At 37.3% G+C, this 10,883-nt stretch overlaps 1 protein-coding gene across 2 annotated transcripts; it reads left to right on the top strand.

Annotated features, from left to right (window-relative positions):
* Positions 1 to 2,036: 2,036 nt before the first annotated feature.
* Positions 2,037 to 10,490, top strand: sall4 (spalt-like transcription factor 4). 2 transcript variants are annotated; one of them, XR_015522955.1, is made up of 5 exons: positions 2,037 to 2,219; positions 5,233 to 7,716; positions 7,805 to 8,109; positions 8,218 to 9,082; positions 9,163 to 10,490. XR_015522955.1 is itself a non-coding variant. In NM_001080609.1 (4 exon segments), coding segments are annotated over 4 exon segments (3,276 nt in total). In that variant the 5' UTR covers positions 2,119 to 2,152; the 3' UTR covers positions 8,638 to 8,672.
* Positions 10,491 to 10,883: the final 393 nt, after the last annotated feature.

Raw genomic sequence — 10,883 nt, forward strand, 5'->3', positions numbered from 1 at the left:
GCATTTACTTGTCTGCTCTTTATTTGTGCATTACACATATCAGTACAATGTGACCGGCAGCCTTTTGTGTTTAATGTGATGATGGAGTTAAAGTCAGTTGCAATTTCCATATTTAAATCACAAAGAGAGGAGGCACGCATACACTTATCTTCATGAGCACTGTAAATAAACAAACCTTTGCTTGATGCAGTACATTATCAAGTGTCAAAAATAATACATTTATTAATAATGACGTCAAAACTGAAGCAGAAATGGCGTGATTTAATAACTAAAAGCTAAATATATGATCAGATTTGGATTTATCAGATATATTTGGCTTTATTTACACTGTAAATGCTTGTTTTTATTCAGTATAACTTCAATATCAAGCATAAAATAATGTATAATTTTAAAAAAACTGAATCAGAAACATCACAATAAATGCAAACTGAGGCAGAAATGGGGTGATCTAATAAATATATGCTAAATATATAATCAGATTTGGATTTTTCTGATATATTTGGCTTTATTTACACTATAAATGCTTGTTTTATTCAGTATAACTTCAATATCAAGCATAAAATACTGTATAATTTAATTTAGTGGTAAAAACTGAATCAGAAACATCACCATATATAGGCTAATAAATACAAACTGAGGCAGAAATGGCGTGATCTACTACCTATAAGCTAAATATATGATCAGATTTAGATTTTCTGGATATATTTGGCTTTATTTATACTGTAAATGCTTGTTTGATTTAATATAACTTCATTATCGTGCGTATAATAATGTACAATTTTTCATTTTGTAATAAAAAGTGAATCAGAAACATCATAATAAATGAAAACTGAGGCAGAAATGGCGTGATCTAATACATATATGCTAAATATATAATCAGATTTGGATTTTTCTGTTATATTTGGCTTTATTTACACTATAAATGCTTGTTTGATTCAGTATAACTTCAATATTAAACCTAAAATAGTGTTTTATTTTGCAGTAAAAACTGAATCAGAAACATCACCATAGGCTAATAAATGCAAACTGAGGCAGACATTGCATGATCTAATAAATATAAGTGAAATATATCATCAGATTTGGATTTATCAGATATATTTGGCTTTATTTATACTATAAATGCTTGTTTAATTCAATATAACTCCAGTATTAAGCGTAAAATAGTGTATACTTTTATTTTGCAATAAAAACCGAACCACAAACATCACCATAGAATAATTACAAACTAAAATGATTTAAATATAGCGTATATATCTTTTTATAGCTACATTACAACAAACAATAGTGGGTTATTTCGACCAAAATTGGATCAAATATAGACAAAGCCAAATGTTTGGTTATATTTAGTCATATAAATTGAATTTTAAAAACCTAGGGCGTAGTTTTGTAGCTACATTACAAGTAGCAATTCTGAGTTATTTCAATCGAAATTGGGTAAAATATGGACAAAACCAAATGTTGGGTTATATTTAGTCATATATAAGTTTAATTTTAAAAAACCCAGCGGTTGATTTTGTCCATTTTTCCTCAAAATTTAGTTGAAATAACTGAGCATGTTTAGCATTTATTGGTGCACAATGTAATATTTGATTGATTAGTGATCGACTATCAATCGTAAAATAACATCATAGTTTATATCAGCATGCCTAAATACAACAAAAACTGAATCAGCTTAAAAACTACAAGCCAAACCAATATAATAGTGTTCCAATTCATAAAACGAGACACTTCAAATATTAAAAAATACAATATTAATAAATAATTGAGACTATTTCCCATCCACATAACAGCTGTGTTGATAAAACAATTCTAAAATAATTTTTCACTCGCCTGCGCACTTACATCCTCTCTCTCTCTCTTTCTCTCTCACTCATCCCTCCCTCTTTCTCTCGCTCTTCCACATCTCCTCCCCCTTTCCCTCGACTCTGCATTTCTCATCAATGAAGCCTCATTTGAATAATGCGCGAGCACTTTGGACCGGAGCCAATCAGCTGTCAGAAGAGCATGATAAATCGCAATGCATTATTGATAATAATAATTACTTTGACATGCGCATTTCTACTCGAGGGGCTAATTTCCCCCAACCTGGAGAATTTCTAAAGGAGAGGGACTAAATAGTCTTACTATTCGCCCCTGATGGTTGTAGGTTACCATGTCGCGGCGCAAGCAGTCCAAACCACAGCATATCAATTCGGACGACCCCGCTTCGACAGAAAATGGTGAGTTTGGAGCGATTAAAACTAATGTAAACTTTGTTTATGTTTCTACCTTGGAGTGATCTAGGAATCTCGCGTGCTCCCTTTTACATCTGAATTATGTAATTGGGCATGAATGGGTTCGCGACTCTTAAAATGAGGCGCTTTTTGTGAATTCGAGAAGTTTTGTACGTACATTAAATTAATTTACTGAACAACTTTAACTACTTTAACGCATTTTTATTGAGTCAATTTAAATATAAAATGTAGTATGTTTTATTTTTGGGGGTTGTTTGTTTGTGTGTTGGTTGGTTGTTCAGCTAATCTAATGTTTACGAAATATTTATCGGCGTTTGCATCGAAGACTTGTTTTTATATTTGTTTTTTGGGTATTAATATCATCATTGTAGTTATATATGCATATCTATTCGATCAAATATAGTTTTTCCAAATCATAAACGTGAACCAAATTCTTAATGCACGTTTTAGGCTTGTTTGACTGGCTGATGAATGTACACGTAAGTTATATTCCAGACTAACTAAGCACATGTGTTAATATTTGATGTGGCGTACTGGTATCACTGACCACTGTTAAACAAAGGTGCTCAACAGGTCGGCATGAAATGTGAGTCGCGAACAAGCTTGACCACAAAGCAATAAATCCCCCACAGTTTCTTTTGGTCGCATATGGAGATGTGGATGGGGGGATGGAGATGAAGTTGTGTGCAACGGGGGGGTGTAAATGTAAACTGCGCGACTTTTTATACTGGACGTAGTGAATTTTGACTGTTCTTAATGTAAATAATGTACTGGTTGAGGTTATTTTGCGTGTTATGCACTGCGAGTTGGGGGTTGGTTGTGTGTCAGGTCTGGTTGATTTAAAATCAGTTCAGTTGCGTTAGAATATTGCATGGAATTAAAGCACAATCAGAACAACGCTGTAAAGGTATCAGCAAAGAAACATGTTATATTTATGTGCATTGATCAGACGCCCTCTTGCGGTGAGCAGATGCACATGCACTGGTTAAAATCATCCGTCCAATTGTGTAACTTTAAAACGCATGGTTTGAAACTATTTCTGACAGATTTAGTTTTTTAAAAAGTAAGTTTTTTTCTTAATCTTTGCATTTGAGCACTTTTTTCCAGTTTTTAAAATAATTAATTATTTTTCCAAAATGGTTTCTCAAATTGAGTGCTTTTTATGCCCTGGCTCCCAGAAACAATGCAAATTGTTTTTCTTTACTATTCAAATTGTATAGTGAACAATTCGCACGTTCGGTTTCTCTGTCAGATTGTTAACAGGTGGTCTTTCCCATTCATGAGAGATGATGAAATTTGCATTTAACAATGGCCCTATTAAAAGGTCCTCCCTGATGGTGCTGCAGAGCTTAATTTTGATTTGCCTTTGATTTTTCTGCAATTTCAATGACAGATTGGATCCTTTTGCTCTGTTATCAGCATTTTTGTAATTCATCATATGGACTGCTTAACACTTGTATGCAAAGTTTAAATAGACATCAGTGAAGCAAGTGATTTGTTTTTAAGAACATATCTATTTTATTTGAATTTAGAAGAATGATTTGGAGGGGAGAAACTTATGTTTTGTGTGCAAATTAATGTCTTTGTGTGTAATCTATTTATTTTTTGCACATATTGTAAATGCTGCCCTCATCTGGCGGGATCGAGTAGTTTAAGTTGTAAATTTAGTTTTTTTTTTAATGACAATACTTAAACATTAAAACTTCCAAAAAGCCTCTGCATGATTTCATAATATACATGCGTTCCAACTACAGTTAGATTTCCTCTGCTTCTTTTTAATTGGCATTTTTAATGGATAATTTGCACCAAAATACAAATATTGCAACAGTTCATAGTTTTGACATTTTTTCCATCTGCTTTATACAAAAGATATTTAATAAAGTTGGAAACCATGTTGTTGACCAAAGCTATTGACCAGTACAGTAGGAAAATATACTTTTGTAAATCAAACTTTAAACTCCTTGGTTGCAAAAATTGTTTAAAACAAAATTGTTTAAAAAAAGAAAGAGACAGTTTTGGAACAAGTGTAGAGTAAGAACATGACTTTTTAAAATAACTCTTTAAAATAACCTCACATTATTATGCAATGTCTTCTAAAGGAATAGTTCACACAGAAAAAAATCTGTTATTTAATCAGCCTTTACTTGTTCAAAACCTGAGTTCCTTTCTCCTGTTGAACAGAAAATAAGATATTTTGAATAATGATGGTAGCTTACACCCATTGACTCCCATAGTAAGATAAAATAACTGTAAAAGTCTGTGCCAGCAAAATATAATCTTTTGTGAAAACTGAAGCAAAAACAAACTTTTCAAACCACATAAGGGACAGCAAATGATGAGGTAATTTATTTTTTTATTTTTTGGTGAACAATCTCTTGAAATGCTAGATATTGATGTAGTATTTGGGAGAGCAATTCCATGCAATTGTCAACCTTGCCGTGAAAATAAATTACATTTTTGCCAAAATAACGAAATATTTTTGTGTAAGCAAATATTTAAGTGCTTTAAAAATACTAAAAACGTCTCTGTTAATGTTTTCAAATTAATGTTTGATTTACTAAAATCACACAAGTGGCAATTTAAATTTTTTGCTCTATAGTGAGCCAACTCGTATCCTTTTGATTAGCATTATTTAGTTTGGGTTGTGCAGTTTAAATTACAGAATGACTACAAAGTATGTTGTAACTTTTTTTTTTTTTTTCCCTTCACATCCATAACACGTTTATTTTCCCGTTTAAAATAAAAAAAAAACATTTACAGATTGATATTTTTCTGCTCCCACAACTCTGTGATTAGTTGTTTAATATTATAATAGTATAATGTCAACACATACTTTCTCTGTGAATTTATGTTTTGAGATTTTACTGCAAATGTCGCATTCATAATGCTGGAATAGCTCTAGAATAAATTTTCCTTGTTTAAAGATTTTAAAAAAAGTAATTTTGATCTTGAACAAGGTCATCTTGTGAACTTTTTCTCCTTTTTTTCCCCTCTGCAGGGATCTTGCACAATAGTCAAAGTGAAGAGGATGGCAGTGATGCTAAGAGGCGACGATCGGAGGAGACAAGGGTTTGCGAAAAATGTTGCGCAGAGTTCTTCGATGAGGCAGAGTTTCTTGAACATGAGAGAAATTGCACTAAAAGTCAGCAGGTAGTGATCATGAAAGATGGCGATGGGAGCGAAGTGCCCCCTGAGTTCTCGCAGCGTTCTCCGGGAGATGTCTTGAGTGATCCTTGTGATCAGTCTACCAATTCATATTCAAAGCACGGTGCAGAGTCAGATGAAATGATGGAAGGAGAGTTCATGTTGAACCAGGATAACCCCTCAAATCACGATCAAGAGGTGTCTGGCAGTCCAGGGTACGTGGCATCCAGCAAATTGCAAGACTCTAATGTGACACTCGAGTCCATGGCTGCTACCAAAGTTGCTGTAACACAACACTCATCCAATTCGTCTAGTCAAAAATCTCCACCCCCACAACCACACCAAGACACTCTTCTTGCAATCCCTATGATCCTGGAACAGCTGGTCAGTCTCCAGCAACAGCAACTGCAGCAGATCCAGCTAACTGAGCAGATACGCATCCAAGTGGCCATGATGGCACCTCCGAGTCTGCATGCAGCAGTGGGTGCTGTAATGGATCCACTCAAAGCGCTGGGTGCACATTTATCGCAGCAGCTCTCTGCTGCAGCCGCCCTCATTGGCAAACGGACAGGCTCCCAGTCTTTGTCCTTGGAAGCATTGAAACAAGCAAAACTACCTCAATCCGCTACTATCCCCACATCCCTTCCTGGAGGTTTGGGATCAATTCCCTTAAAACCGGACTTGAAAGGACTCCCTGATTTAGCCAGCCGACTTCCAGCGCTGCTTCCACAATCTCCAGGGGTCATAGGATTACAGAGTCCCTTTAATAACCTTGCAACAAGCATGGACCCCTCCAAAAAGGCAAAAACTAAGGGCCCTGTAGTCTCGGAGCCTCCAAAAAATGTCTCTGTTGAACACTCGTTCAAGCACAAATGCAAGTTCTGTGGTAAAACATTTGGAAATGACAGCGCTCTACAAATCCACTTGCGCTCGCACACTGGCGAAAGGCCCTTTAAATGTAACATCTGTGGAAACCGTTTCACAACTAAAGGAAACCTCAAAGTACATTTTCAGAGACACAAAGAAAAATATCCACACATCAAGATGAATCCACATCCGGTACCTGAACACCTGGACAACATGCCTTCAAACAATGGTATCCCTTATGGCATGTCTGTGCCCATGGAGGAAAATGGTTTTAGTGAAACCAAACCTGTTTTGGGAGTTCCCACAACAGGTCCCCCGGCAGGTCCCCATCCGCCAGTGCTCCAGGCATTCAAGCCCTCATTTGATATTCCAGCTGCTGGAGACCCCTACTCCCAGAGACCTTCTTCATCAGGCAGTGATGGTGCATCGATTTCTTCTGGCATGTTCGGTCAAGATATAGCAGGATCGGATCAAAGCAAAGATTCCCCTGATGCAATGGTTGGATTGCACCATATAAACGGTAACAGCCTAACTGGAGAAAATGGCTCTGGTACCGCAAAGCTTCAGCAAATGGTGGACTGCTTGGAGAAGAGGACAAATGACCCCAATGAATGTGTTATATGCCACAGAGTGCTGAGCTGCCAAAGTTCCCTCAAAATGCATTACCGCACACACACTGGCGAGCGACCGTACAAATGCAAAATCTGTGGCAGGGCCTTCTCCACCAAAGGCAACCTTAAAGCTCATTATGGTGTTCACAGGGCCAACACTCCTCTGAAGATGCAACACTCTTGCCCAATTTGCCATAAGAAGTTCACCAACGCAGTTGTTCTCCAGCAGCATATTCGTATGCACATGGGCGGCCAGATTCCAAACACCCCACTTCCAGAAAATCAGTTCGAAAGTCCTGAGGCACTGGATTCTAGCATGACCGAGGATAAGACCATTGACTCCAATGGGCATGAGGAGAGTATGGAGGAACAAGACTTTGAATTGGACAATCAGGAGAAGCTGAACTATTCTACAGAGCCCCAGCCTGTCACTAAAGACGATCAGACATTCCCAGGTCAACCATCAATGTTTACAGGCATCACTGCCCTGGAGAACCACATGAAGAACCTTACCTCTGCACTGAACCTGCAACGACAAAGCAGCACTGCTTCTGAGAGTGACAGTGGGCTGAAAGATTCCCCTTTGGGGTCTGGAGAAGTGGACTACAAGAATGACCGCAGTCCAGTTGTGTCCGATTCGGTGTCCTTCCACTCTTTGTCCCCTATAGATGGTCCCCCGAGTAATGGTCCGTCAAAATCACCAGAATCCACAAACCTAGATGATTCTGTTAAATCCAGACCAGACACTGATGCACCTCAAGATTTTAGCGAAAACAATGGAGCCCTGGACTTGACGTCAAGTTTTACTTCTAAACCAATCAAAGAGGAGCCAGGCTTGTCCTTTGCCAGTGGTGAATATGGTAAGCTACATTTACTAAAGTATTCTCATTGTGGTACTTTCCTGTTAATGCATTGCAGAAGTGATCAATACATTTCCTTTTATTTTAGGTTCTTCTCAATTACCTTTCATGAGGGTGCCTCCGAGTTTGGTCAAGCTGGAGATGCAGATTCCTCCGGAGACTCCTATGGGTGCCCACGGCCTGTACAGCTCCCAGCTGCCTCAAGGTGCTGCCACTCCTCCTGCTTCTTCTAGTGCTCCTCGTAGGTCCACCAAGCAACATCTCTGCAACATGTGTGGGAAGAACTTTTCATCTGCCAGTGCCCTGCAGATACATGAACGTACACACACCGGCGAGAAGCCGTTTGCTTGTTCAATTTGTGGCAGGGCTTTTACGACAAAGGGAAACCTTAAGGTAATTCCATTTTTGATTCTGCTTTGGACTTGTTAAATTACCTAAATAAAAATGAACTGCTTTGCATCTACCACAGTAAATCTTACAGATCCTTGTTTTATTTTACAGGTACATGTTGGGACTCATATGTGGAATAATACAGCAAGGAGAGGTCAACGCCTGTCATTGGATAACCCAATGGCTTTGATGGCCATGGGCAACGAGTCGAAGATGATGCCAGACATGCTGCCGCCCCCAAAGGATTTGATTCCCCCACCCATTAATTTTGACCCATCAATGTGGAACCAGTATGCTGCTGCTTTCACAAACGGGCTGACCATGAAGACCAATGAAATTTCAGTCATCCAAAATGGTGGCATCCCTCTCCCAGGAAGTCTGGGAGGTCCTTTAGTGGGCTCTACTGGGGGAATAACCAAGATGGAGTCATCTCAGATGGGCATCCCTGGCACAGTTGCAGAAATGGAAAAGAATGGCTCTGAAAGCATAGCAAAGTTTCCACATTTCATGGAGGAGGGTAAAGTGAATTAAAAAGTGAAAAGACTTCCCAGTTGTTCCCAAACCAACGGTTCATGTTGTGCTGATTGGCTTACAAGCCTGTTGGAATGTTAGGAACTGGACTATTTATTAATTCGGTCCTTAGTTGGTACAATCAAGTCATACATGTAACATTGCTTTTAAGAACTTTTGCAAATACCCTTGTTAAATGAGCCTACACCCTAAAACGGGCTACGCCTTCCTCTTAGGACTCTTACATGCTAGCAGTTGCTTCTAGTTGAATCTGATCTAACTACTGTAGTCCTTTTTCTTTCTCTCTAATATATGCGGGTATTTTGTCTGTTATGTTTCTAGAAGTTGAATGTAAGTCTTACTTGAAATAGCTTTATTCCAGAGCAGTCTCATTAGTGATCGGACACTCTTTTTGCGAGTTGCATTGGGCTCCGCTCTATGACCCTCAGGAGGATCTCAGCCACAGGTGACCTGAGATCTCAATGTTTTAAAAGTTAACATCGTGTTCATCTCTACTCGACTACTCATGGTTCTTTTTGTTGGTAGGTCATTATTCGCAGTTACATCTGTGGCATTGATGCCAGACAAAGGTATTTGTGGAATATGTGCGTTGAAGAACGAATCGACCGTTCCACACAATCTACTGAAGGCTACGGTTTCATTGATGAACATAGTGAGTAGTTCTAGTATAGATGTTTGTTTTGAAACTGGATTTCAATTTCACTAAGTTATTAAGAGTTTTTCGACTGTCAATATAGTTTCTTTCTGCGCTTAATACCAAAAATTATTTCGCTAAGTGCCTGTCTTGGAGTGCTTTTTTGTTTTATTTTTTCTCTTGTTCTCCTTAATTTTTCCTTGGCCTCGCCAAGGATACCACAAGATTGTATCAAAGGCCTTTTTGGATTTCATATTTTATCAAGACCAAAATATGCTATATTTTTGCATTTAGCTATAGCTTTTTCATTAAGTAATTTGGGAGTTTCCATGCTTTCAGTGGTCCATTTCAAATATTAGATTGTTGCTTTCATTTAAGACCTTTGATAGGAGTTCAAAAGGCCAGTTTAATGCTGAAATGCCTAATCATTCCTTGCACTTTATTTTTCCTCATTCTGCTAAGATCTAGACCAGGCTCATGCCATTTGTTTTCTTTTATGAACCTTTGTTTGACTCCTCATTTGCTTGCTCTACAGTTTTAGGACCCACTGAGTTTTAGAAATCTGTAAATTTACCATGCTTTTTATAATTATGAGCTAAGCAGGCATGTACATCTGGTCCCAAAAGGAGTAAGTAGTCATTCTTTTTCTGGGAAAAAGTCATGGTTTACTACCCAAATGTGTATTGATTGTTGTGGGAACATGTTTTCGAGATCGTAGCCATGCGTTCTTTCTTTAGTAAGAGGAATGAACTTTTTCTGTATGCACGCAGAGTATCTAAACCGTAAAACTTTACGCTGGTCAAATTTCTACCTCATTTAGATGTCTGTCTTTTTTTTTTTTTTTTTTTTTTTTTTTTTTTTTTTTTGGCATTGTGTTTGGAGTTATGGTTGCATTTGTGCTCCTATAACCTGCTGATTTCTGTAATATAATGAATGTATCGCCAGACACTTTGCACAACACTTGTTCAGAATAGGCAGACTCCTCCTGTACATTCTCTTTCAAATATGCATTTACCAAGTTGTGCCTTTTTCCCTAGATGTTAAAAAAAAAGGTGGTGTCAGATCTTGGTTAAATGGGGTCATGTCTGTATGATTGTTCAAATATTGAGTCTGTTTTAGGCTTGTTTACAGTGTAGACTTTTTGTAAATGTTGCTTTTTTGTTTGTTCCCCTTCCGTTCTGATATTTTGAGAATAAAACCAAGGATGACTTTTCCAAAACTTTTGCTTTTGTGCCTAAGTTGTCATTTAATGTTACTGGAACCAAACATGTAAGTACTACAAGAGGAGAAGTGGGGGAGGTATAAATGGATTGCTGAAATGCATTTTAGTACTACTGTCATTTAAGGCGAGTTGGTAATTTGTTTTGCAACGAGTCTTCGTTAAAAATGGTTCTTTAAAGATGAGATTTTGATTACTTTACAAAAAAGTACTTTTAATGGAATCATTTTAATGTGGAATTAAGTTTCATTTATTGATTTATTTACAAATCGAATGCATATTTAAATGTTATGTACATTACCGGTATACAATGTTGCATTATTTTAACATGTGCTATTGTTATAACTTATTTTAACTTGGTGATTTGAATCTTATAAATGACACTAAAGGTAA

Source organism: Danio rerio, chromosome 23 (assembly GCF_052040795.2).
Source record: "Danio rerio strain M-AB ecotype USA chromosome 23, GRCz13ab, whole genome shotgun sequence".
Classification (NCBI taxonomy): domain Eukaryota; kingdom Metazoa; phylum Chordata; class Actinopteri; order Cypriniformes; family Danionidae; genus Danio; species Danio rerio.